Here is a 27,889-nt window from a genome sequence, read left to right as displayed (position 1 = left end):
AAAATGGTTTGGTAACTGACTGTACTTATATCAATTTGATGAAGAACTGTAGACTCCATAAAAAGAATAAACTTGAAGACTACAAAGTACCACAATAAAAATGTTAGGTAAAAAAGTAGAGCATTAAACACACATAAATACCTATCGAAAGGGATAAGGTTTGAAAGGGAACAGAGCAAAATGAAAAGGCATGGAGTTAGCATGTAGGGAATACAGGTGAAAGATTTCCTTTATTAATTTCCCTTAATGGGATCATGACATTGTTTTTAAAAAACATCTAAAAATAAAATAAAACAAAATGAAATGGTCCCAGGGCCTTTTAATCTCTGATTACCACACATAAGTCTGAGCCCTGAGATTCAAAGGCTGAGCTCAAACATCACTTACAATTCCCCTTTTAGGAAATTCAGGAATTCCTTCCTAAGGAAGTTTGTGGAGGGTAGTAAAGTTTAGTTGCATGGACAGACAAAATCAGACCATGGCCAGACTGGTTGTTTCCCTCTGAGATACAGAAAAGCAAGTTGCACATAAGCAACTAGAAACATGGAAATCAGGAAGTCTTACTTCAAAACTATTCCACAGAGAGATCTGTTTACACATCCTCTCTCTCTCTCTCATACATACACACACACACACACACACACACACACACACACACACACACACGCACACACACACACAAAGCAGTGGCAGCAATGAAAGACCTTTTGCTGTGATGCAATACAGCTTACAAGAGTAACTCTCATTTTCTATGACCTGGAAACCCAGAAGGCAGGAAGAGGCCGCACTGCACACCTTATCTCCATCTCCAGGAACAGCTAAGTGATGGTGGCACCAACGCACCCCTGCTCCCCCTGAACCAGGGATGTCTTGCTGTCAGTTCCGACATGCTCGTGCCTTTCGGAAGGGAGTGAGGCAAGGCGCTTCCTTATTCATTCTCTGCGAGACTTAAACTGACCTCCGGCTAAGTGGCTTACCTTTCCTAAGTGCCATCCTATAGTCGTCACAGAACTGCTGCAAGGGACCTGACGATCTCGCCTAAACTACTTTTTCATTAGAGAATATTTTCAAAAGAATTGCTTCTCTTTGCTGTGCGCCAGGCCCTGTGCCAGATGCCCTGATGCATTTGTTTCTCATCGTCACAACCAACCTGCATGGCAGGTGGTGCTGTCTCCGTGACACAGGCTAGGGAAAATTATCGAAATGGTGCACCCTGGCTAAGGTCACACTCTTTTAAGTGGTGGAGAGAGATCAGAACCCAGCTCTCTGAGAACCCAAGTCCAGGACTCCCAGCAAAACTGCTCTGCCTCTCTGATACACTCAGGGGTACTCAGCCTGAACTGCTTTTGTGCAGGGGTTACAATTAGTTGTCTGGTCCCAGTTGCTTGTAGGGTAAACAACGTCTGATAAACCCACAATACTGTAAGTATTTATTACATGGCAACCCAGCTGCCAAGTGTCTAACCATTTTAATAAAAAGCTATTTTCTAAGGTTTATGTTTTATTGCGTGTATGACTCCCTTACTGGTTAGCATTTTGGAGTTGTGGAAAAGGTTATGAATTTAGAAACTGGCTGCATTCATATCATATTTAAAACTTAATGCTATTTTATTAAAGACATATGGGCCTCCAAAGTACACATATTAAATGTCATGTAAGAAAAGTAGCAGTTTAAATCATGGTCAAATTCATTTTTGACGTGACTCCTGAGGCTTCCCAAGATCTGAACTATTTCTTTGTAAATCTGGCAGTTTAACCACACTCATAAATCACTTTCAAAGCATATTATTTCTTAATTTTACTGCATTAGAGAGCGTTTGGCCTACACAGTGAACTGTTTGTAGCAGTTATGTGAACAAAGTTGCACATTTAGTCATATAATGTGGAAAAGAAGAGGGGAGGGGAAGCAAAGACGGCACAGCTTTTCATTCCTTCATCTGTTTTATTTCTACCCATTTTCACCTAAGCAAACGCGATGCATAGCGTTCAGATTCGGCCTCTGTAATCCCAAAGTCCAGAAGTCACAAACTGGTACTGAGGCTTTTCTGAATACAAGGAACAAAAATAATTTGTAATTTAATCTTTTCCAAAACATCCCATGACTAAAAATTAGAATGAGTGCAGAAATCAGACTCTTTTTTTTTTTTTTAACATACTGAACTGAAACAGATTTTTCAGGGGGAAAAAAAAATGTGGCTTGGTGTAATACAGCTCTTGGTTGTTTTCTAATTATCCAGAGATCCAGTATCTCAACCTTGGGTTTTCAAAGCCCCCTCTAATGATGAGACAATATTCTTTGGACATGTGTAACAAGCCCCCAGATTTCACTCCCTGGTTTTCTCCATTTTACTATGGGGCAGAAGGGGACTGACTCCAGTGACAAATTCTAGAATCGAAACATCGGCCTTGATTTCCAGATTCGCCAAGGGAGTTGGAGGAGGATTATGAGAGTTGAGTCCAAGGTCACCCAAACGAAAGGGCTTAAGGGCTTATTTTTGCACCAGTGGGCCCTATGGGGGGACTGCCCTACTACCGCCCGCTTGGGGACGGTGCAGCACTGTCTCCTGCTTGCATCAGTGACCGTGGGACTTCCTATGTCTTAATACTGCACGGACTTTTCTTGCACCTCTTATTGTTCTGGCTCCCCCCCCTCACCATCACCACGAGAACAAAAAGGCCTGTGTAGTGCCTGGGAAGACCCCCAAACTCAGGGGCCCAGCCTCCCCAGGATGAACAGGAGGCCCTCTTTCTCCTCCCATATTCCTTTCTTTTAGGTGTTTTACTCTCATCGGGAAGTAACACTTAGGAAAACCTTAGAAACACTTAAGTATAAATCCCAGAAAACTCAGTTAAAGTCACCAGGACTACAAGGGCAATACCCCCTTCTATGAATTGAATTATGTTCCCCCAAGTTCATATGCTGAAGCCCTAACCCCCAGTGTAACTGTTTGTGGAGATAGGGTCTTTGGGAGGTAATTAAGGTTAAATGAGGACATACAGGTGGGGCCCTGACCCAATAGGACTGCAGCCTTATAAAAAGAGGAAGATGTATCAATCAATCAATCAAACATTGCTCTCCCTCTCTCTCTTCCTCCTCCTGCCACATGAGGACACAGCAGTGAGAAATGGCTGTCTGCAAGCTGTGAAGAGGGCTCTCACCAGAACCTAACCATGTGGCACCCTGATGTGGACCTTCCAGCCTCCAGAACTGTGAGAAAATAAAGTTCTGTTGTTTAAGCTACCCAGTTTATGGTGTTTTGTTAAGGCAGCCCCCAGACAACTAATACACCTCCCAACTCAGGCCAAAATCATCTTCGTCGTGTTCACTCACACAACTGGAAGACACAGCAATGGCCCCAAAACAGAGCTGTTTTGAAATGCCACACCTCAGAACACGAGCTACATACCAGAGAGACTGTGTGAGCTGCTTACACACATTATCTCAGTTAATCCTCACAACAAATGTGAAAGGAGGTATGACATGCCCCGTAGTAACGATGGAGAAACAGATGGCAGAAGTGTGGCCTTTAATCCAAACCTAAATATAATCCTGAAACCTGGAGTGAGACTGGCCCCCAAATGGAAGAGCAAATCTGACAACAGCCTATGAACAAAAGTAAGAATCATAGGTTTGCCATGGAATACAAGAGCCATGATAAATGCAGATTTTAAACCTTCCCAAAAGAACAGCTGGAAGCAACTTCTTGAATCATGTCAAGAACAAAAATAAAGGTCAGGTGAGGGGAAGGAATGAATAAAAATGGTCCAGATAAAACATGGGAGAGGTCACTAAGCCAGATAGTCTCTGTGACAGTACAAAACGCCAACAAAAAACCAAAAGACTCACTTCTGAATTTCACTCATGAGTTAAAAGCTTCATGAGGTAGAAGCCCCACTTTAAAATTCCCCACTCCAAAAAAGAAAAATAAAGATACAGCTCTGGAGCCTAGACAGAGAGCAGTGGTTGGCTGTTGAAAAGAAATAATGAGTTCTAATTCAGGTAGTGTAGCTCAAAATTTACTGCCATAGTTTAAAAATGCACATGAAAAATAAAATTATCCTAAAATGTCCTTGGTGAAAAGGCTGAGCATAATTGCTATCACTGACAATAGCACTGAACTTCGCTAAATTAACATCAAAGGACGCCCCAATTACAGAGCATCTGTGCATTATTGCTGGCGCCCTGTCTGTTAATCTAAGACACTCTACTGTAAGGAGCAGAAAAGCAAATAAAAGAGCTAATTGTACCATCAGCCTTCAAGGACCCCAAGGGCAGACCTGCCCCATCATGCTTGTGAAACATCACTTTGCCTGGTCAGAGGGATGGTGAGGGTGCATCTAGAGTCAGAGTGTAGACACGGGCCCCAGAAGGCAGCCATGGTGACCACAGGTAGACAAAACAATCAAGAGGCAGAAACACACTTCCTAGAGACTTGGAACCAACTCACAAGCAGGATCCAACAGCCACCTGGGAACTGGATGTTCCTGGAGGTCTTGACAGGGAGAAATAAGCTCTGGAGAAACAGGCAGAGACCAGTGGACATGTGTCAGGACTCTTCTGCCTTATAACAAGAAACAGCTTCTTTTCACTCCTCAAGGAACAATTTGGGGCAAAGGGCACCTCTAGGGGTAATTTTTTTTTAATGAGAAGAAGCTCCCCTCTGAGCATCGGGCTTCTCACTCAGCCTACTGTGTGGGGGAGATGTCATTACTGGAGCTCCCCACTAATCCTGGCAATTACCTGTGCATACTTGCTTGGCACTCAACTGGATGAGATCCTGAAAAGTATTTATCAGCCGCACTCAGGCAAACAGGTCAAATTTCTGTTTCAATCAAACTCTGTGAAGACTTTTAACTCCCATCAAGTTGGAAACCTAAGGTTATCCTACTACTTTATTCTATCCACTGATTTTGCTTCCTAGGCTTTTGGGCACAATGAAAAGAACAAGTAAATGTTAAGTATCATAGACATCCCTTTTATCACTAAGTTTACATGAGTTTTCTTAAATACATTCTTCTTAAAGTTCATTCTTCTCGTCTGCTGTTAGGGGCTGAATTGTGTCCCCCCCCAAACTTCTATGTTGAAGTCTAACCCCCCAGTACCTCAGAATGTGACTATGTTTGGAGACAGGACCTTTAAAGAGGTGAATGAGCTAAAAAGAGGCCAGTGTGTGGGCCCTAATCCAATATGACCCGTCCTTGTAAGAGGAGGACATCTGGACACACAAACAGAGAGCAGGGTTGTGTGTGCACATCAGGGTGACCATGTGGAGACACAGCAAGAAGGCAGTCACCTGCAATCCAAGGAGAGAGACCTCAAAAGAAACCAATCCCACCCACACCTTAATCTTGGAACTGGAGCCTCCAAGCTGTGAGAAAAGGAATTTCTGTTGTTAAAGCCACCCAGCCCGAGGTATTTTGTTATGGCAGCAAACCAGTACATCTGCTGTTAGTTGCAGGCAATTTGGAAATAACCAGAACTCAAGAGCAGAAGTTGAGACTACACCATCTTCGTTTTCTCTTCCTCTCTTAGCCACGGAATTGCAAGTAATATTAACACGGAATCAAAGTGAGCTTCAGAACAATGTTCGTGATTTTCTCTAGTGAGCCATCCATCCTGCAGGCTCCCCTGCCTTACGGGAACCCTATACACCTGAGGGTTTAGTCCCTACCATCTGATGCTGCCATGGGTCCAGAGGGGACTTTCTAAGCAAGGCAGAGACTCATGAAGCCACAGAGGTCAGAAGGGTAGAGAGCAAGGCCCAGGGAACCGGCAGAGGGTGAGAACACTGAGGCCATCAGTGATCCTCCCCTCACTCAGACCTCAGTCACTGGCCTTTCTCCTCTGTTCTAGACAAGTTGGTCCTGTACTTCCAACCCACTCCTCCTCATCACCGGCCTGGAATCATCAGGCTCAAAGGCTCAAAGCAAAGGATGTGTGTGTTTGTGTGTGTGTGGAGGGGGGTGGTGAGATCAAGGAGAGCAAAGCATGTTAAGGATAAGGTGTTGCCCCAGGTTACCAATGCACCTGCCTCAGGAGGACAGCTCCCTGCCAAGCCCTGAGCTGCACACAGAATACAGGGTGATGTGAGATTTCAACATGGGTAACTTGAAATCAGCACCCCAACTTTATTCTCTGAGAACCCACTTTCTTAAGGAAGCATCTTTACTTTCCTCTTCCCCTCTTCTCTTTCCCGTCAAGCTTAATTTTTAAAAATAATTTTTAAAAAACTAAATTGCAAATGGAAAATACCAAAAACAGTCTTCTAAAGTGGATCAAGAAAACGTCAGGCTGGAAACGTACAGATTACAGACATAGTTGGCTATTAAGGCTCCATCTTAATCATTACCAGAGATCACACAAATGAGGATTTCTCATGGCTCAGTTAAGAAGGCTTAAATTCATTCCTTAAAATTAAGGCAGCTGATACCATAGGGGACAGGGTCTTTTGGGTAAGAACATGTCAACGAACTTTTTAGAATGTCAGAGACCCACTGCCAGGTGAGTTACTACTGGGTCTCGGACAGCCATCGGCTTTCTCCTCATCCAGCATGTGAGTTGCTCGCTACCACCCAGACCCCTCCCTGTGGTCAGGGCAGGGCTCTGGGCCCCAGCTCTGTGACCTGTGTGGCCACCTGAGCACCAACACTGGCCTGGGTGCTCCTCATGCTGGGTGACCTCGGGCCGGCAGCTGCCTCTGTACAGATTTCCAAAACACCTACTGTATACACAGAGCATTAGTGCCCCCCGAACCCCCGCCCGTCAGACACCCAGGGATCCAAACACAGATCTGCCCATACTTTCCTCCCACTCTGAACCCTCCCAAGGTTCCTCCTCATCTTCAAATTAAGTTGCAAGCTTTGCCTAATAAACAGAGCCCTCCACTGCCTGACTCCTGCAATTCTCGGCCTAGCCCACAAATTTTCACCAAAATGCATTGGAGGGAGTGGTCACAAGGTCAAAATTGAAAATTAGCAATTTACCTCGGGCTCCCTTCCATGTCCTGGTCCTCCTGCTCTTCTCCTGCCTCTCATTATATCTCCATGTCTGGATGATGAAATTTAAGGTATACAGGAAAAAGGGCATGAGCTTAGGGGCCTCAGTGGGCCTGAGGAAGAACTGGATTCCACACTGCTCTGTAATTTTAAGTGATGTATGCAAGTTCTCTGATCATCATTGGCAGATTCGAGTTCAAAGAGAAATTGAGAGATGATATTAAGTCGCTAGTACAATATCTAATACACAGTGGACACTTAATATACGCTAGGTGTTGCTGTGACTCACATATCGGGAAAGTTTCATCACGACTAATAATCCACTGCTAAGCAGCCAGTCGACCCTGAGGCTGGCCTTCGATACTAATTAGTGAGGCAACCAGAAAGCCTACCGTAGTTGGTGCTGTGACACCCAAAACTGCCATGAACTTCACTACACCCCAAGTTGTGTCTCATTTAAGAGCCCTGGTTCAAGTGGCCGGGGAAGGCCAGAGGGCAGAATGTGAGCACGGACGGCCTATGTGTCCGTCAGGTTTCTGCAGCAACAGCGCTTCTCAAAGTCCCAGTGGCTTATGACCAGCACGTCTTTCTTGTGCAGAGGTCCGAGGGTGGCTGGGGTAGTTCTGCTTCAGGCTTTAATCTCAGCGTGTGTCCGCTCAGCCTGCGTCTCATGTGGTTTCCACAGCAAATGGCGGGCGTGCAAGAAGGGTGAGTGGAAACACATTGTACCTCGTGAGGCCTTGGCCTGGAGTTGGCATGCTGTCACTTCCACTCACATCCCATTGGCCGAAGTGCCACACGGCCAAGTCCAAAGTCAACGGGACGGAGAGGTATGCCTCTCTCTTAAAGGGGAAACCATGGCAAGGGCAGAAGGAGTGGAACAATTTTAGACAAATAATGAAATCTACCACAGTTCTCCCAATGGGTAGGTTCCAGAGGCTGTACAAATGATGTTAGGGACACATCTCATTCCCCCAAAAATGCCACTTACTTCCATGATCCTCTAGGCATGTGTCTGTCCAAACATCTTTGGAAAAAAAGCCAGCATGTTAGAGGTTACAAAGAGGACGAATGTGGAGCTGGGCCATCGGGGTTTAGTGAAAGCCAGTGACTCCAACAGAGACACAATGATACCTCACCAGATACCGGGCTTAATGGAGAATGATGCCTACTATATAGGTAGCACCTGCCCAGGCCCCAGGGACATCTGGACGTGGCTCTCAGAGGCTGCTGCCATCAACTACAGTTCTATTCACTTTCCTTCTATTGTGGTTTCAATTTTCTATCTACAGGGCTTTGCTAGGGCTCTTTATCTCTAGGGTGCTGGAGACACAACTTCTCTGCAACAGTCTATCTCTGATTTCAGAGGGTTGCTCTCCAAAAGCAAGGCCATAAAAAGCTACCAACATGGTCTCCAAAAAGCAACACCATGAAAGCATTTATCTGAGACACAGGATGCCATGGTGCTAAAAATGAAGAAATACAAGTGATGCCCCCCATCAAATGAATGTGGCAAACTGTGAAATCAGAAAGAAGAATGAAAAACAAACAAACTGCAAAGTTTTGGCTTCTGAAGTTGTTTCTAAACACAATGCCTGAGCATCTTCCAAAAAAGAATTAAAAATTTTTCCTCCCTTCAAAATTTACTATAAAGTAACTGGAAATAGAATCTGAATATGTCTCCAGACGAGAAACATCTGTGTGAAAACAGAAAAGAACCGTAAAACACTAACGTATTCAGGTAGTTAGAAATATCCAGAAAATCAACTGACATTTTTAGTTTTCTTCTGACAGTTGGGCACAGTAGAGAACTTTCAACGTCTAGAGGCTTATTGCCTACTTAAGCTGCGTGTTCATGTGGTTTACAATATTTATTTACAGGCACACCCTGGCTTTATGTAAAATACATATTTTTAAAAATATTGAGTATAGAGTAAATGTTAGTAATTGCAACCTATCTAGAGGTAGTTTCGGATAACCTTTCACATGTTTGCAATTGGCTCCATGGGGTAAGAGAATATATGAAAGACATACACACTGTGCTTTAGAACAAGGTAGCACTTAGTGAAGAACTAGGCTAGGCATAAAAAACAATAAGTAAACCAAACAAGTCATGAGGCAGTGCTCCTTTATGGCACAGAGAAAGCACAAGAGCAGCTAAGACAGGGAAAACCTCATTTTAACAATCCACAGACTTGTGCAGTACCCCAACATGTTTTCTGAGAAAAGCTACTTTTTTCCCCCTAAAAATCCCTAACATGAGCAGGATTCTGAGAGAAGGACTCAGAGAACACATCAGCAGTGACAGGGAGCTCGGATCGCACCCCTGCTGCCCACCGCAGCAAAGCTGCCCCATGCAGAAGCCATGGCCCTGGGGATCACGATGGCCGTAGGTTTTGCCATCATAAGTAATCCCAGGGTAAATCCTTTAGAAAAACAATTATGCGGCCCAGAATCCTTCTTTTCTGCCAACACACAGATCCAAGTTATTACATTTTTCTTATGGCCAAAGTCCCTTTCCTGCTTTTGCAGAGGACCACATTGAGGCAATAGAAAAAATGGACCACCTTTGTTGATGGATCCTCCAAAATGCTCTGTTCATAGTTCATTGCTTTGACGAGTACTGGCTGAGCCTCTGCGACTGACCAAGCCCCGGAGATACAGGAGCGAACAAAAGCAAGTTCCTATCCTCATGGAGCTGACACCCCAGTAAGTACGCAGCAGCTTTGTCCTGACAAAGAGCGGGCTTCCAGATGCTTCCACGCCCTGTCTCTATCCTAGTTTGCCTTTTGCCTGGAACTCCAAAAACATAGACACAGATGGAAGAAACTAAAGGTACCCAGGAAAGTTTGGGCCCAACTCCAAGTGTCAAGAGCAGGGCTGTGAAGTATAGTCAGGGAAGCAGGCGGTCCCGGGACCCAAATAGCTTTCAACTTCCAGTTTAAGGACAAGAATAAAAAAGATTTCCAAAGGTACATGTTTATTCCTTTGACACATCACATCTCCCTCCGCCTCCTTTCCTCCCTTCCCCTTTCTCTCTCTCTCTCCTCTCTCTCTCTCTCACGCACACACACACACATACACACACATGCACATTCTATAGTGCACCCCCCCAAGAAAAATACCCAAAGACACATACACAAATATGCAAAACAATGCTACAAAACTACACAAATGCACAAGCTACACAGGATAGGAAACCCAGACGTGCCCACATAAAGACACCGATGTCATATTTTCAAGGACACACTGACACTCACAAACAAACCTATGACCCTATCTTACCCATAAGAGAAGGGCCATGATTACAAGCAAAAACACACATGTCTAAACACTTTCTAATAGAGGCTGAGGTTCTTGGTCCAGCTGCCCTGGTAGCTGTGCCTCCCATCGCTTCTACGAGATTACAAAGATTAAACTGTTGGTAGCCAACTTCCTATATGTGCCTGTAAAACAAGAGGGCTCAGCTTTAAATAATTATGTCACAGAAATGATAACTGTGCTCTTTGCCAGAACAGGGATGAATAATTACAAAGCCAGGACATAATAAGCAATTCTGACCGTTGGATTCTTGCGCTGTCTCTCTGACGTGCAGGGCCGGCGTGCCCACCACGCACGCCCTCCTGGACAGGCCTCTACACTGATCTGGCCTACGTTTCCCGGAGCAGCGAGGGGGGGGTCACGGTCTGGTCACTACAGAATCCATTCTTTGGGGTCTACCACCTCCTCTGCGTCCAGTTTGGTGCTCTCTGCATTGACAATGGCATGATCCGATGGCCAATATTTGACAGAGATATATATTTTCTTTAAAATTTTGGGAAATGAGCAAAGCCTAGCTGTTGTAGGTCCATTCGCTAAACACACACACAGAGAGTCTAGAAGAGCCACTGCAACGTTAGCTGTCACTTCCTAATGAATGACAGCATCGTTCTGTACAATCAGAGCTCAGACAGAAGGCAGCTTTTAAACAACAAAAGCCAAAAGGCAGCCACGAAGGAGAAATGTGTCATCGTGAGAGGGAGCGAGAGCCAACTCCGCACTTCAAGCGCGGGGGCCTGCCAGGTACCAAATCAAACCCTTGTGACTTAGGCGGTTTATGAGTTACCGGATGATTCTGCATTTGCGTCAGCCGAGAACACCCAGACTGCCCGTTCCCGACCTCCAAGGCAAGCACTGTGATTGGAGAGGCATTTTCCGTTCTCCCAAATACTTTATGTCAGGAATAAAATGAGAACAGCTCCCCAAATCATGGCCCCCTTGATCATCCATCAGCGCATTCTGCCGAGTAAGCAAAACAGGCCGCCATTGCCTCAGAAAGGACAGAAGCCAACTTGAGATTCCGAGTCCGTGATGAAAAATAGGTCTTCACCAAGTGTGCTCAGCACAGCGTCGGCAATTTACGGAGAGGAAATTGCTCTCCACTTAGGAGCCGACTCTGGGTGTACACATACCTCCCAGTACATATATATATATATATATACATACACACACAGAGATGGAAAGCGTATATACACACCTGCAAGGAACAAACATATGTCTGTACATACTGTGAGCAGGCGAGAACCAGCCTTTTTAAGCCCAATTTATTAATTCAGCAAGGAGCTCATTTGGCCTCTTTCTATCTGCCAGAAAAGTACCAGCACATTGCCCAGCAAACAGCAGACAGAAGGGAATTGCCTGCCATTCATGAGAGGCATACAGCTTGATATGAAACCAGAACACTGAGAAATCCTCCAGTGCATTTAAAGGAGCACAGTGTAAAGAGAACACTTCACTGGGAGCCCAGATGGTCTGGGTTCTGGTCCCAGTTCTGCCTCCAAGGGACTGTGGGACCTTAGGGAACTACGTCCTCTCCCAGTTCCTTCACCCGTAAAATAAGAGCACAGACCAGGTGAGGTCTGAAGCCCTCTCCAGTTTGGAAATCATGGAACTCTACAAAAGGATAACCACCAAAGGTCCTCATGCTTTGTCAGAGTATTTTTGTCTCTCTCCAAATAACTAATGGATATTTCAAAGCTTAACACAGTTAGTAAAGATGGTAGTATCAACCACACTAACATGAGCTAATTCTATAACTGATCTGAAACTGATGTGGAGCTTTGAAGAGCATTTCTGACGATGGTGCTAACGACTCAGAGAACCAGCTACTGCTGGATGTGAAGGAGTCATTCCCTGCTTTCAGAGGCAGGGGAGGACTTCAGTTCTCCCCATCTCTACTCCAACAGAATAGTCCTGCTGTTTCCTGTCTTCTTCACTTAGGCCTTCCTCGGAGGTTCTGTTTGGATAGAGAGATGTGTGGGGAGAATGGTGAGATGAGGGCTCCAGGGGTAAGAGGTCGGAGTGGAAGAATGTAGGCTCTGCAGTCAGACACACGGGTACAGCGTGGGCTCTAGCAATGATGAGCTGGTGACCTGAGCAGCCCAAATAGCGTGTCAAGGCCTGAGTTATCTCATCTGTACAGTAAGCCAACGTTCCCTTCCTTCCACGTTAGAAGATTATGTGAGGACTCACATACCTGGACACAAAGAACCTTAGAACAGTAGCAGATGACATTGACACCTCACCCCAATATGATGGGTATATCTTTACGAACCCTCCGGATTTCCAGAGCTCCCATGTCAAAGACAATGACAGCAGGAGAAATAGCATCTATTCTATAAAATGCATGTATACATGATGGTGAGAAATTCAGGATGGGCAGGAACCCAAGATACTATAAACAGCCTATTTGTCGTACTTTGGTTTGGTGATATGGGCTGTCTCTGGAATCTTTTAACCAAAAAAAAAAAAAAAAAAAAAAAGGAGGCCAAGAAATAAATTCTTTCTTTCCTTTGGACAAAATCACAAAAGCTGGAAAATAACTAAAGGCAGTCATGAGTAATACATCAAATCAGTGCCTCCATTAGTAAAACTGTTAACACTTTAATAGCTACGAAGTGAATCACTCAATTAATTTCCCACGTGCTGAAACAGGTAACAATACATTTATCTGCCAGTATTATACTCTCCATATCGTATATTTCCACAACTGCTAGCAATTTTATTCAGCATAACGGGAAATAAGTTGCACCTCATGGATTCAGGGAAAGAAAGTGGCCTGAGGTCTGCTGCCAGCTGAGCAACTTGACGGAAGAGGTTTCATTTTGCTGTTTTGGTTCTGTTTGTTTTTTCCTCTTTCCCTCTTAATCACTCCCAATGCATGTGCAGAGTGCTCAATCAGTGAGGACAAACGAGACCTCAAGGATTTCTGGGCTAGTGTTTTCAACACACGAGCTAGGATCCCACAGGAAGTGACCGTAGTGCCACAGAGCTCCAGGGCAGTGAGGGACCTCCAAAGGGGTCATCAAGTCCATTCCCCAGCCTCAGGCTTCACTGAAGGACCCCAGCTCCTCCCAAGCCCATGTCTTTAATAATCTCCTTGTGTCTGAATCCAGGACCCCAAGCCAAATCTCCCCCGCCTCATCAATGCTCTCATTATGATGACACCACGTTCAATCCCATGGCCTCGAAGCAGACTCAGCTGGCGAAGCAAAGGTCAGTAAACAGCATTCCCATGAGCTACATGACGGAAGCACACACCAGTCCCAGATCACATTGTCAGAAAAATCGCCTTCCCTGCCAACAATATTTCCAAGAGCTATTGAGCCCTCACCTGTGGACAAGAGAAAATCACTCTCCCCCAGCTACCCTTTGGTCCCAAGAAAGAAGGGCCCCCTCTGAGGCACTACAGGAATCCTACCCCCCTGAGAAACAGTAAATGCCCAATGCTTTCCTATTTCTCCTTTCTCAGCTACAGACCTGCAGAGGCCCCACCTTGTAAATAAAACATCTTCCAGGAGGCCCGAAATCCTCCCCAGGAACGTCACTGTTGGGCTGTGTATGATGCTGCTTTATTGGTACAAGAGCCATCTGCCTGAAATCACCTTACCAATAAGGTCCCCTAGGCTGGGTCACAGGAAGACCCAGTTTATACCCAGTTCTACTTCTTGTTTGGCCAACAGTATGTCCATGGATGAAATCCTGGTGTGAGATCCCTCCTGCATTCTGAACACATAGGAGGACTGCCTCCAGGGTCAAAGAGTACCCAACAGGTGAGGCATAAATCCTTGCAAAAAACAGTGAGTAGAGGGCTTACCTTGGGCTTCACCACCTTCATGAACGCCCCTCTGACCAAAGCTTCCTCTCGTTCTTGTTTGGTTACTTTATGAGCATCCAGAAACTTCAAATTGGGCAGCTTGTGCAGAACAAAGCATCTGGAAGAGAACAGTCAGAGGTAACTCAGGAAGACTGGGGTGACAGCCTCAAACTTTCATGCAATTTGTCTGATGAGCAGGAAACTACACCATTAGGTCTTCAGAAGTTTAGACCTTGGTTCCTGCCTCTCCTCTCTTCGTTCACAAAGAATGAATAACCACTCTTTGGGGAAATCCAAATGGTTCTATTTTACACAGATACACAACTAAACTTTCAAAATATACACTAACGGTTGCTCTTGACTCAAAGGTAGAAACACATACACACACACACACACCTGGATTAGCCAGTAAGATCCTATCAATGTGTTTACCTTCTACCGTTCTGAAAAATGGACCCAACATCTTTGCTACACAAGAAGTTCTCAGCGAAAATAACCTACAACCTGATCATAACCATTAATGTCACTGCCATTCCTATGGGCCATCTGTGTCATTCTCATCTCTGAGATAACAGCAAATCTTCATTTTGAAGCTGAGACAAGAGACTTTAATTTGCCATCAAGACAATAATAATAACCTGGACAACTTTGGGATAGCAGTAAGAAACACATATAGCTGAGAAATGCTTCCTTGAGGAATCAAACAGGGGTCTTGAGGACTTTTTTCTCATCATCACTGAGTTACTTCTACACTGGCACTATGAACATTATCTCCATCAAGGAGAAACAAGGAGGGCTGGTTTCTAGGGGATATTAATAGCCCCAAAAAAGCTATATGGTCTCCATCCCCCTGGAAAGAGTCTTTGGGATCCTTTACGGCCTCCAAGGATAACCCAATGACTGACCTCTTGTGCGATGAACTATCAAGCAGGTGTATGAAGTTGACAAGAAGACTCACCTGGCCAGAAGATAGGTACATAAACATATAAATAAATATATAAAAGGTAGAGACACCTGCCTATATGTCTCCTTCCTCAATGGTAGTCACCAGCCCAGATGGTCTCCATCAAGCCCCCATACTCCATCAATCAAAGGAGCAATTGTTTAGACCCTGTCCTGCTTAGGAAGAAGAGTTGAGGACCCTATGTCAAGAGCAATAAATCATTTCCACAGGAATCTGACTTTTTCTCCCTGTACCCAGCCTCCTCCATATCCACTCATCTTCCAAATCGCAACCCGCAGGAAGTTTTCTCCTGCACCCACAGCCCGCATTGCTTTCTCCCTTCTCAACACTCCCAGGAGGCATTTTCAGCACCCTGAAATTTAACATTTTATTGTTTTTTAATTGCTTTGCTGGTGTTCAGTTAATGTCCTCACCTAAACTATAAGCTTTTTGAAGGCAGGGACCAGGTTTTTTTGCTTTTTTTTTTTTTCCCTCACCCTCCCACCATTTAGGAAAGTAGCATTAGAACGGACTCCATAAAATACCAGTTCATTTCAGTTGCACAAATATTTCTTAAGCACCTACTACGTGCCAGACCCTAGGTATACAGAGGTGATTACAACATGATGCCTGCTCTTAAAGAGGGTCTTAGTGTAATGAGGAAGAAAGACTCACACAAAGAAATTAGAAATCAGCATAGGTAAGTGCCAAGTTTGAGGTTATACACAAAGTAGCTTTGGGAGCACAAAGAAAGAGGAACAGGGAATCTCAAGAAGCCTTCAAAGAACCAAGCCCTAAAGCAGCCCAAGCACTGAGCTTTTTCTCAGTGCACATGTTACATGGGGTGTGTAGCAGGCCTCCTCCTCAGCAAAGCCCTGGGTTCCCAAGGCCAGCTTCCCCATTCATCAGGTGGTCTCACATCACCCCACGGCCTCGCATATGCTTGTCCAGGTAAAAGATTTAGCTGATCACTCAGGTGCCAGAGACAACAGCTTAGAGGCCTCTGATCACAGCCTTCATATTACTCTTTTTTAAAGTCAAAATACTCTAAATTCTCTTGCGTATCCTTTTCCTCCCCTGAAACTTCCACACCAACATCTGAGGTCCTGGAAATTTGACAATCTACTTCCTGCTTCCTCCCTGGCCTCAAACTATGCACTACCTTCTTTCCTGCTTCTCCCTGAGCATTTCCCTCTGCAAATGCCGCCTAAGCTTACCCTAAATTGGAAAAGTTCTACAAAGGCCCAAATGACCTTTCTATCCTCCAGGAGAACTCCCTCTGGCCTCAGTCAGTGTCAGAAAAAACTTCCATCTTCTGCTTGTAGCAGCAAAGTCTTGATGACAACAGATTCTTTCAAATAAAGACACGTACAGATGGAAACAATATGTCAGGAGTGACGCTCAAAGGAGTAAAGACACCCACTAAGTGTAGGGTGGGAAAAGATGAATATTCAGGGGAAGAAAACATCAGTATTAGAAAATCAGCCAATGTTTAATGATGGAATGAAAGATGTCTTCACAGGGCTGGCAGGAACCACGGTGACAACAGACAGCACGTTGTCATTTTGCCCCACTTTGGATCACAGCCCTGAAATCAAAGGAGAGAGAGAGAAGTGCTGGCTTTTAAGCTAGTTAAAAATTTTAGATGACAAAGAGCTGCTGTTTTCAGAGCACTCTTCTTTTAGAACCAAAGAAATGCCCATGAAATAGGCTGCCAGTCACCCCTGAAACTAGAGGTGACTTGACTCCCATCCTGTTGGCCAGCCTGGGGTTTCCAGGTGGTCGATGCTTAAGGATGTTTGAGAGGCACTAGGAAGGCTTGTCCCAGATAGTTCAGTCGGAAACTCAGCTCAGGGCCCAAAGTTCGTCTCTTAAGAGATGCCTTCTTTCATTTACTTACACATTCACTCACCCAACGAATAATTATTAAGAAGCTACCACCTGCCAGGAACTGCGCTAGGTACTGAGAATAAGGTGATGCACAACACAGACAAGGTCTCTACTCTCAACAAGCTTATATTCTAGAACAGTTGTTCTCAAACTTGAGGGGGCATCAGCATCCCCCAGATGCCCTGTTGAAACACACATCGCAGGGCCCCACCCCTAGAGTTCCTGATTCACTACATCTGGAATGAAGTCTCAAGTTCACGTTCTAATAAGTTCTCAGGTGGGGCTGATGCCACCAGGCCTGCTACGAACCGCTGTCCAAGTGAAAATAACATCACGAGGAATAACGGTTTTGGAATGATGAGGTTGGTAAGGCCACCAAGAGTCTCCTTCCCAGTTCTGCTAATGGTCTGTCCTGCTCCAATGTCTGTGGTACCCAGAGCCCAGACAGCAGCTACATCTACCAGACCTTCCTGCACCTTGGTGGTTTGCAACTGGCTCCAAACATTACTGCCAAGAGACAAGTCCAGTGGGCTCTCTGCCTGCCTGTCCCATTCTGGTCTTGGGAGATCTATTTCCCTTTCTCTGTTCTAGGTCATGTCAGGGTGTCAAAAGCTGCAGCTTCAATCCTGAGTATAATACAAGTTTGCCATAAAAATACAAGAGAGGATTCCCGAAGCCACAGAATGAAGGCTTTTACAGTATCAATTCAACCCTTGTAAATTTAATCCAGGGTTATTTGTTGCACCAAAATCTCTTTACTGTGATGTATTACTTAGTTACTGGGGTTATCACAGCCATATCCTAAAGTTGCATAGTACATAAAACATTTCAGTTAACAATGCGGGAAGGTTAACTCCCCCAGATAACCTGCAATCACCAGGGCTAGTCCAGATGACATGCCTCTGTCAGCTTCCACGAGCTATTGATGGTTCAATCAGTTTGTTTTGAAGGTAAAGTACAACAAAAGGGCAGTAAACTTATTCAGACTGTCAACAGGGGCTATCGGGAATGGGGCTTGCAGGTAAGTAATTCTGGGTGTTTTAAAGCTATTATCAAACAGCAATGGTTGAAGGAAGAGACAGCTACTAATAACACAGAAGGCAGCCATCATAAACCACTTTATGGCAGAAACCCCCGTCTATAAATCCTGCAGCACCCGGAGACAGCTTCAGATTTATAAAACTGCTTGTTAAGCCAGGGCACTGCTTAATGAAAAGAGATCCGTCTAAGTTCTAAGGCTCATGTCCCCTGCTCCAGAGGGCAATGCCAACTTTCCTGACCTTCCCAAGGTGGTTGGGAGAAAGCCACAGGGCTGGGAGGGGTAGGGAGTGAAATCAGGGGTCCCCCTGGCTGTGATATGGAAGGTGAGGTTATCGAGAGGAGACCAGGGACCCTGGGAAGGTGTTCAAAGACCCATCTGTCTCTGTCTGCAAACAGATTCTCCAAAAGTGAGAGCCCTACACAGAGCTTTTCGGGTTCTCTCTCTTTTCATAGAGGATGCTCCATTTCCTGAAAGAACTTCTCTTCGGAAGTTACCGGTTACCTACAACTGCTAGGAGGGACAAAAGGAACGGCAGAAAGGCTTTTTTGTCTGTTTATTTGTTTGCTCCCAAATCAATTTTCTCTACCGAAATCCCAAAGCTCTGGCATTTTTCATGTAGACTTCAAAGGGAAGGGAAGGTGCTCTTGTCTCCTGCCCACATCTGCTTCCCCAGGGGATCTGGCTGCTCCTCAGGCCCTCTGCACAACCACGGAAACACCAAGACAGATCTCCGATGTCTGCTCCTGGGGCTGGCTGCCATGTTTCATCCTCTGAGGAGACTCTACTCAAGAAACGCCACATTTTCAGATCCTGAGGGAACTGGATGTGGCGTCACTGGGGTTTTCCCCACTTCCTTCCTTTTACAGCACTCAATGCTTCTTGCTGCCTTCCTGCTCCCATGCATGGGAAGTGGGGAGACCTGGTGACTGGTGCCCCACCCGGGGGCCCCGAGGGCAGCAAGGGGTGATCCATGAACGGCTCTCAAACTTTCACAAAGCTTAACAGAAGAGCGTGGACACGCCAGCAAAACATCAAGCTTCTTTGCTCTTGACTGGCTGACATCAACCCAGTTTGGTAACACTGCTTACCTCATGCTGATCAAAAGCACTGATCAACAGCTAAATGTCTCTGACGAATTTTAAAAAGTTAGCAGCGTCTTCAGTGCGGCTTATGGAAGAGACCAAAGCTTTCAAGTGTTTGGGGCGGGGTGGGGGAGGGGAGAAAATGACAAGAGGGAGGTCTTCCCAACAAAAAGCGTGGGGACTAACGGGGCAGAGGAAAGAGCCCAGGCTCTGGGCTTCGCTTGCTGTGTGATCTTGGCTCAGTCTCTGCCACCTTCCTGAGCCTCAATTTCTCCATCTGTGCCATGAAGGGAAAGGGCAACATGCTGCCCCAGCCTCTTTTAAGCTTTAGCTGGCTTGAATTCCATGTGCCTCCAAGTTAATTTACAATAAATGCATCCATAGCCTCCTTTCCTATTACTCCAATTTCCTTGTCTGACCACCCCCTCACATCTCCAGGTAAAGGAGAACTGTGAGGAAAAGTCAATAAAGACCACAGAGGGATGAACAAACACTGAGTGGAGAGATGGCGATACTCTCTAATGAGCTGAGGTGAGCTCACCTACAGCATTAATGAACGCCTGACAACCGGCCGAGGCCAGCTGACTTCCCTCACCGTTCACCGGCAGCACGTTTGAAGTCTCAGTGCAAACAATACACCCACAGGACAGACCAAGGCCCTCGACAGAGGGTCACCAGCAATTACTCTGTGGGCTTCTGTCACTTTGATCTCTGGGTCGTGACCTTTGCTTTCTTGTGATCTTCAAAGCCCAGATTGCAGATTAGCTGGAGAATGCTCACTGGGTTATGTAAGCCACAAGTTTTACAGCTCCTCTACGGCTGGGAAATGGTGGTAGCCCAGGACGGCCAGCGGACGATGGCAGGTCCCTCCCTCCTTCCCCTTGGCTGAGTGAGACAGACACTGGGCAGGCCCCAGGGCCGCTCCCTGGGAGGCAACAAAGAAAGGGTGTCACGTTTTAAATAATTTCAAGTTGTAAGGAATACAGAGGGGCCTACTGAGGAGGAGGGAGGAAGGAGAAGCCAACCAGAGATTGGAGTGGCAGGAGAGAATGGAGGATTTAGTGACAGAAAGATTTAGTGGAGGAAGAAACACTAAGAGACCATGAGACCAACTCCCTTATTTGATGCCTGAGGTCTAGCCCTTGTACGCTGTTGACTTCCACTCTACTGTCTTTCCTGCAGTAAGAGGAAAGAAAAGAATGACAAAGGAAGACAAGAAATAGACCATCCTGGGCATCCAAGTTCCCCATACTTGATTTATTGTCTGGCCAGTGTTCAAGTCCACCGGAGGCCCCAAAGGGATCCTTAGTACAGTGGTGGCCCCCCGGCTCAGCTCGGCTTCCCCATCCTTTACTGCCCCAGTCCTGAAGGCGGCTGGACCTTCCAGTCCAGCACCACCCTTCAACATGCACCTCCATTCAACATTCATTCCAAAATAGCAGCCCACTGTGTACACATGGCAAAGCAAGGGCAGGTTTCAGCGCCTGTAATAACATGGCAATGGACATATTTCAGCTATGAGCTGTGATGAATGGCACAGAGGAACCCCAGGCTCAGTTTAGTTCCTGCCCCAGCAGGACCAGGGCACCGCTCAACAACTTGGGAGCATGTTCAGGCTCACTCACGGATTTAAGGGGCTCATTTTACTGTTGGGACGTGTGCCAAGAAAATCCAACTGGGTGCACAGGGGTAAGTGAGGAAGGAAAAGGGGTGAGGTGGGGAGAGGGGAGGAAAGCATCAGTAGAAACTGAAGCAACTGTGGGGCCATTTCCAATAGCTCCATAAATCTGGTCACTTCCCATTTCTGGTCCAATGGTTGTTCACCATGTGACCTGAAACTGGACTGACCTCTCTGAAATCAACATATCTCATGGCAATGAAACTAGAGACGTACTTGTTTTGATGTATGGCTGGGTGACATATTATAAATATTACATCACATAACCACAGAGGATGCCAATCAACGTGAAATTTTTTTAGACAGCACTAAATGAACCATGGGTTCTTGCTTCTGAATACACTCCTTTAAGGCTCCTACTACTGCTTAAATGATTAATAGAAGACATATTGTCAGAAAATGTACTTAAAGTGAAAAACAGTAAACTATAGAAATATCATTCATTTTTTAAGCAATTTTCGAGCGAAAATATCCCATAAATTTACATAGAGGCCCTACTATTAGGCTCTGGGTAACAGCTAGAAGGAAGGCTGACCTCATGCTTAGTGGATGAAGGGCCAGGAAAATATTTTACCGAAAGGAAACGAACGGTGGCTACACTGTTTTGTAGAAACCCAAATGCCACAGGAACTCAGGATTCAGAAGTCTTATTGTGAAACTCTAAAATTTCTCAGGGGCAAATGAAGCACAGACTCCAGGATGAACAAAGCAGGGCTGCTTACAGACCATAGGACAGAACTGCCTCATCCACCCGTTCATCTCATCCAAATGCAAGGGTGACGTTGCTTGTTAAAGCAGAAAGAAAAAATAAGTAAAAGAAATAAAAAATCGAGAATTGCTAGAGAACAGGCCTGCCACTCCACTCAAGCATCAGAGGCCGTGCAGTCGATGTATAACGGGATGGGCCCACATTGAATGTTCCCTCCACTGTTCTTAGCTCCTGTTTCTCTCAGAGGGTGAGTGTCTTGCCAGTGCTGTGGGTGACTTATGGATTTTCTAAGGTAGTTCTGACCAGATGTGATTTCGGCTGTGTGTGGCCTCTAGAATCCAGCTCCTCATGGCAACCTTGACATATGTGCACTAACACACAGCCTCCCCAGCCCCATCCCTCCACGGCTTCCAGGGGTAACAGACCTGGAGTGGGGAAGGTATGCTTGGAGGGTACCCAGGCCAGGCCAGCCCAGGAGAAGGATCACTCTTCTACAATCAAGCCCTCCCTAAAGAATCATGACCCAACGACCAACACTTGGGTAGATTCTGAAGGATAGTTCCTCACTTGTTAACTGCATTTGTTGACATCCAAGTGGATCTAATTCTAAATAGACAGTGGGCACCCAAGGTGCCCAAAGGGCCCTGCATTTCTCTGCAAGTACTCAGCTTCTCAGATGGAAGGGTAATCTCAAGCTGCCTCCTGTAAACAGTTACCAAGTCCCTATTACACAGCCAGCACTACTTTCAGTATTGATAAGGCTTCAAAGGGCAAGAAGACGCAGTCCTGACTTTCTGGAAGCCATTCTCTGGATGTCGACATATATGAAGTAGTCAGAGAAATATACAAGATGGAATATATAAAATGGTATGAGATGGTCAAAGGGGAACCGTAACTGCTTGGGAGAACAGTATCTCAGAACACCAGAGCTGACAGGGACTTTAAATACCCCTTAGTCCAGTAGTTCTTGACTGAGCATCAAAGTCACCTATTGACTATTTTGTTGCATTTGGCACTAAATGAATCAAAACGCCTTGGATGATTCACAAGTATAGCCTTGGTTAAGGGTCACTGATCTAAACTGTCCTCCCCATTTTAAAGGTCCCACTAGCACTCCACATCAGATCTTTTGATCTGACCCCTTACACCATGGATCTAAGTATTTTTTCCAATGCGACTAGTTACAATAACAACAAAGATAGTATTAGCTTTTCTTTTTCCTTTACAACCTTCTCTTTGAGACTGAAGAGAGTAAGGTGGAGTGGGAGATTTTCCTCACTCTATTACTCTCATTCTAAAAAAAAATGCACCTACAGTTCAATTCACATATAACTCCATGAATAAGTGAATGAAAGAATGAATGTGTGTGAATGTGTGCATACACACATATACACACATGCATGTATATGTACATATATAAAATTTATTGGGTGATTTTAAAGCATTAAAACCAGAAATCTAAAGAAAAAAGTCAAAAAACAAATGAGAATTTCCCAAACAATACTTGGTTTACTAAAAATGTTAACTGAGAGAACTTTCTTGTACCTCCTGACCCTTCCAAGATACATCTTATAATAAGTTGCTGCCAGAAGATAAAATGTTTTAAATGACCCCTTCATAGCTGAAATCATGTGTTAAATTACTCAAAGTTGATAAGAGTAACTGTTAAAGAAGCAAATTAAGTTCTAAGTGATTAACTTAACAGGTTGATTTAGAAATGTTAACTATTCACTCGCTGGATATTAACCATATTTCTCCTAATAGAAATCATATTCAAATCGACAGTATCACATCCCGAATAAAAATCTTCATGAGGAAAAAAGATTTAGTGCATTTCTTTTGAAGTAGGGATACAGCTTTATTCTAAGATGGCTTAAAAACAGTCTAAGATTCCTACAAAATTCTTCCCAATAAAGAAGTATAGCTGAATTTCTGCTGTACTCTTGCTAACATGTATATGTGTGTGTGTGTATGTTTTTTTAACATACAATGTTCAATAACCTTCACTATTTCTTACAGCTTTACCTTTATATAAAATGTATGCCCTCAACTACATTCCTTCATGGGTCACCACAGATTTAAAAATCTGAACCCCAATAGAACCAGTTCCTCTCGAACCATCATCCTTTCTCCCCAGTCCTCCCAAACTTATTTTCCAGTAGTCCTACCTGCCTTACATTTCCTTCCTTCCTCTCTCCCTCCTTTCCACATTGATTCAGGTGGGGTGTTAATGAGAGCTCACATCATAATGGAGAGAAAAGCTACACTACACACATGAAAAGATCATTCAAAACATTTACAGAACAATAATCAAGAACAAGAGCATACAGAATTTCAAGTGTAGAGGAAAAATGAGTTTAGTAAAACGGGTTAGGTCAAAAAGACACCTTAAAGAGAAGTGAGTTTGGATCAGGTATTTCAAAGCAGATGGTTCAGAAGGTGAGAGAAGAAAAAAAAGCATTTCTACCTGGAGCCCATCAAATCCCATTGTTGGTGGACACGGAGGCATAGCTTTATAGAACAAAGCCATATGCCTCATGGGATTTCCTCTTGGGATTGTATATAAGCTCCCTAAACCTTTGTGGGAAGTACCCTCTCTCTAAATAGTGACTCAGAAGCAGACAGGAAGATCTTACGACAGGAGCAGGGGCCACCAAAAAATAGCCCACGGGTCTAAGCTGGCCTGCTGCATGTTTTTGTAAGTAAAGTTTTATGGGAACATGGCATTGCCCATTCATTTACAAACTGTTCATTGCTACTTACGCACTATAATGGAAGAGTTGAATAGTTGCGACAGAGAACATATGACCTTCAAAGCATAAAATATTTAATATCTAGCCCTTTACAAAAAAGTTTGTCAATGCCTGGCCTACACCACACAACATCTTTTCATGTTTCTTGACTCTTGTTACCCTCAATGAAGGGAGACCCTGGCTATAGGGTACCCAAGGGGGAAAGTTTAATACAGCATGAAGGGGCCATTGATACTTACCAGACATCTACTATGCACCCCAGAATATAATAGTGTCTCCCCAAAGATGTCATTTTTCCCTTCTCACATCATGCTCAAACCCCTAGATACTCACCTGTATCTCTTGTAGTCTTCCTCATCCTTTTCCAGGCTGACTAGCTCGTTGGGACATGCCACATTTCCCAGCAGGCTGAGGTACTCCAGAGCTGGTGTCACTTCTGCCAGGTGATCAAGCAGACACTCCAAGTCAGTGATGTGACAAAGGTTAAGGATCTTGGTCCAGAAAGACAAAAGGCTTAGCAAGGAGCACAGACCATACCTGACAGGCACAGCCTAGCAGCTGATTGAGTCCCGTCTGCTCCCAGGACAAGACGTGGGTGAGGGTTGAAATCAACTTGCTGTGCGTGTCTGGCATGGCTAGTTTTTCCCTCCTACTGTTTGGGACACAGCCCAGCTTTTCTCTGGGCAGGTGAGGTTAAGTCCAGATCACTTAAGAAAGAATGAATGAGCTTAACTGTTTCACTGTACTTTTCTTTCCTATATAGTTCTATTTTTGTTTTAAATGATGAAGGGTAGATTCCATGTAGTAAAATATTTTACAATATGCAGCTCCATAAAACTTTATTTTTTCTAGTAATGAAAGCAAGAAATTACTTCCAAAGGCCTCATCAGAAATATATTCATTCTCCTTTAGGGAGAAATTCATCATTAAAACGTGGGAATGGCATGGACGCAAACAGGGGTTAGCAGCGTCCTTTACGATCTGACAGCCTCTTGTGGAGCTAAGCATCGCTCAGTGGCCTCACTGGTGGCAATAAGACATTGGATTGGGTGAAAAGGAGAACAAAGCTAGGAGGAGAAGACAAACAGTTAGGACAGTTTTAGTGAAGCCAGGGAGGTCAGAAAGCATTTCCTGAGAATCTGTTGTGAAATCAATATTCTATGAAGGAGAGAATGAAAAAGAAAAGGTGGGGCATAGTGGTGACAGTATTCCATGATCCATCCCCTCAGTGGGACCCACTGTTCGGTCAAGATAAACACTGAGACCCCAAACCAAATAAGGCAGGAGTCATAGATTCAGGGAATCCCAGGCATTGGGAAGGACTAGTCCACACATCGGCTCCCAAGCCACATACAGAAAGCTGAGCCCTAGGGAAGCTGACTCAGCAGGTTGTGAACAGAGGCATGAGCCTCTACCAGGAGCCTATCGATGAGAAGAGTTAGCCAGTATCAGCAGAGAGAACGGGGTCCCTGCCAGCGAATGTATGCCAGCAGAGCATACAGGGGCTAAATACATGATGGTGGATGCAGCACACAAGAGTCAAAGACTCAGGATACCATTTCCAGGAGAAAATAAAAATGAAATAAAAGGGCTGCCCTTACTCTGTGACAATGCTCTCTAACCGTGGGATGTCATCCCAATTTTCTCATACTTTGGCTTGTCAGCTGAACTCCAAATCCAACCAATGTCTGAATCCAGTCCCTAACATATCTGCCAAAGGGTCACCACAAGGAAGTTCATTCTACCTCTAACAACCATAAGAAGAGAGTTTTTCTTTCCCCAGGGATTGAATCTTCCTCGAATTCCCACCCACTGACTCAATTTAGCTACTTGGGAGTCACAAAGAATAAGTCATTCTTGTCTTCCATGTGATGGCCCTTCAGATGGTTGAAGCTCACATATCTTCCTTCAACCTTATATTTTCCAAACTAAGTTCCTTCAAGCACTGTTCATACACAAGCTATGTCAACATCATACACAAGAACAAGCACCGGACCCTGGGAGGGAGCAAGACCAAGACAACGAAAAGGCAAGCTCACAAGCCAAAGAGGGGAAAACTAGTTAAAGAGGGTCCAAGCATCCTCATCCACTGTGGGTTTCCACTTGCCAACATCACCCCCCCATTTCCTAAACAAAGACAGGACAATGGACAACAAAGTGATCAATCTTTCAAATCTTCAACCGATGACATCCAGGAATGACCACAAAGAATCACTGGAATGAGGATGATGGGAAAAGGAGCACACGGAGAAGATGAGAAAGGAGGTCCCACCAAGGAGGTAAGCTTGAAATACAGCAGGTTTAAGTGGCCAGGAGTCAAAACATTAATGTATTTCATCACCCAAGACAAAACATACTTACTACTTCTTAAAGTTCAGTCACCACACTCTTTAAGAAAATCATTTAAATAAAACCAATTAAAATGACAGTGAACAATTTCAGGGAAAACTTGCCTTTTCCAGCAGGTTCTATCTTTGGATCCTTCACAGTCATTACCAATACATTAAAAAAAGAAAGGAAAAAAAAAAAAAGGAATCTTGCCAGTACTCTACAAGTGCTGCCCTTCGACCCAGGCAGAGGCACCTCAGGGCCCCCCGTGCTTTGGAGTGTCTTCCTCAAAAATTTTTCAGTCGTAGTTCAGTACCAGGACTGCCTAGGGGCCAACAGCATCATTCAGGTAGGATACCCCATACCTTCACTTGGACCTGCATGGGCCTCAGCCCCAGTCCTGGTTTCTCCCCTTCAAGGTTCTCTCCAATCCTCTGCCCCACACAGGGCACCCACTGGGTGCTCCAAGGAGCACTAAGACTCATGCCCATCAGGTCGTCCAGAAGCCTCAAGCCAGGTCCTAGTTCTAGGGGGGCAGCCAGAGAGCTGATCACTCTTGCTCGCTGGCGCAGTATTTCTTTTGTGAGACTGCAAGAGAGTAGGCTGCCGAAATGGCGCTGATGTGTTGACGTGAGGTGACTAGAAGTATTCATGTGGACAACGGCCCTAGAGAACCCAGGGGAAGCCCTTTCTGCTATGGACGGCAAAGTCCAGGCCAAACCTGTTTCCCTCTTAGAGACAAATTCCTTAAAGCTTCACCTTTTCTTCATCTACTGCATGAAGGTGAGAACGTGAAGGAATGGAACTCAAAACTGGCAAGATCTTCAAGTTAGGGAAACATTGGGCAACGGAGGTGCCTTGAAGTCCCAGTCATGCCTCAACATTTGGTAGCTAGCGATGGGAAGCCTTGCATTCTACCATCCAGGGAAGTAGGCCCAGTCTAATGTGAGTAAATCTTCGTACGTAAACGTGCCACAGAGCTAACAGAGCTTGTGCGTGAGGGCTGCATGCTTACATAGGCCCTTTCCAGGGTCCTGGGAAAGGCCCTGGTAATAGAGTCACATGGTCACATATTTTCATAAAACCTGCAAAAGTAGGTTAATTGAACCGCAATCAGTTAAGAGCGTTGTCTTTCTCTGGTAGGACTTCTTCTGTCACACTTCTGCTTGAGTAGGATGATGCTGGAGTAGCTGTGGGAACTCTGGGGACCTAAGAGGAAATGGTGAAGCAGTGGCATTGAATTAGGATTCAGTGGGTCTGTTTCTGTGGTTTGTAGTCATTTCTGTGTCTCTTACTACAACAGCACAAGTAGGAATGGCTTGCAGTGATATTC

At 45.0% G+C, this 27,889-nt stretch overlaps 1 protein-coding gene and 1 long non-coding RNA gene across 2 annotated transcripts in view; one reads left to right on the top strand and one right to left on the bottom strand.

The window, feature by feature from the left end:
* LRMDA (leucine rich melanocyte differentiation associated) overlaps positions 1-27,889 on the bottom strand; it is a 1,312,323-nt gene that overhangs the window by 683,874 nt on the left and 600,560 nt on the right. Inside the window, exons 4-5 of the mRNA XM_082408834.1 lie at positions 24,562-24,701; positions 14,132-14,249 (exon numbers count right to left, since the gene is read on the bottom strand). Of these exons, the coding sequence (XP_082264960.1) occupies positions 14,132-14,249; positions 24,562-24,701 (258 nt within the window). The remainder of the gene's footprint in view (positions 1-14,131; positions 14,250-24,561; positions 24,702-27,889) is intronic.
* LOC309604599 overlaps positions 1-27,889 on the top strand; it is an 807,304-nt gene that overhangs the window by 202,408 nt on the left and 577,007 nt on the right. The gene's annotated exons all lie outside the window — the stretch shown is intronic.

This window comes from Balaenoptera borealis, assembly GCF_965194805.1.
Source record: "Balaenoptera borealis genome assembly, chromosome: 10".
In the NCBI taxonomy this organism is placed as follows: domain Eukaryota; kingdom Metazoa; phylum Chordata; class Mammalia; order Artiodactyla; family Balaenopteridae; genus Balaenoptera; species Balaenoptera borealis.
Note: the sequence above shows the minus strand (reverse complement) of the source record. Positions and strands in the feature narration are given on the sequence as shown.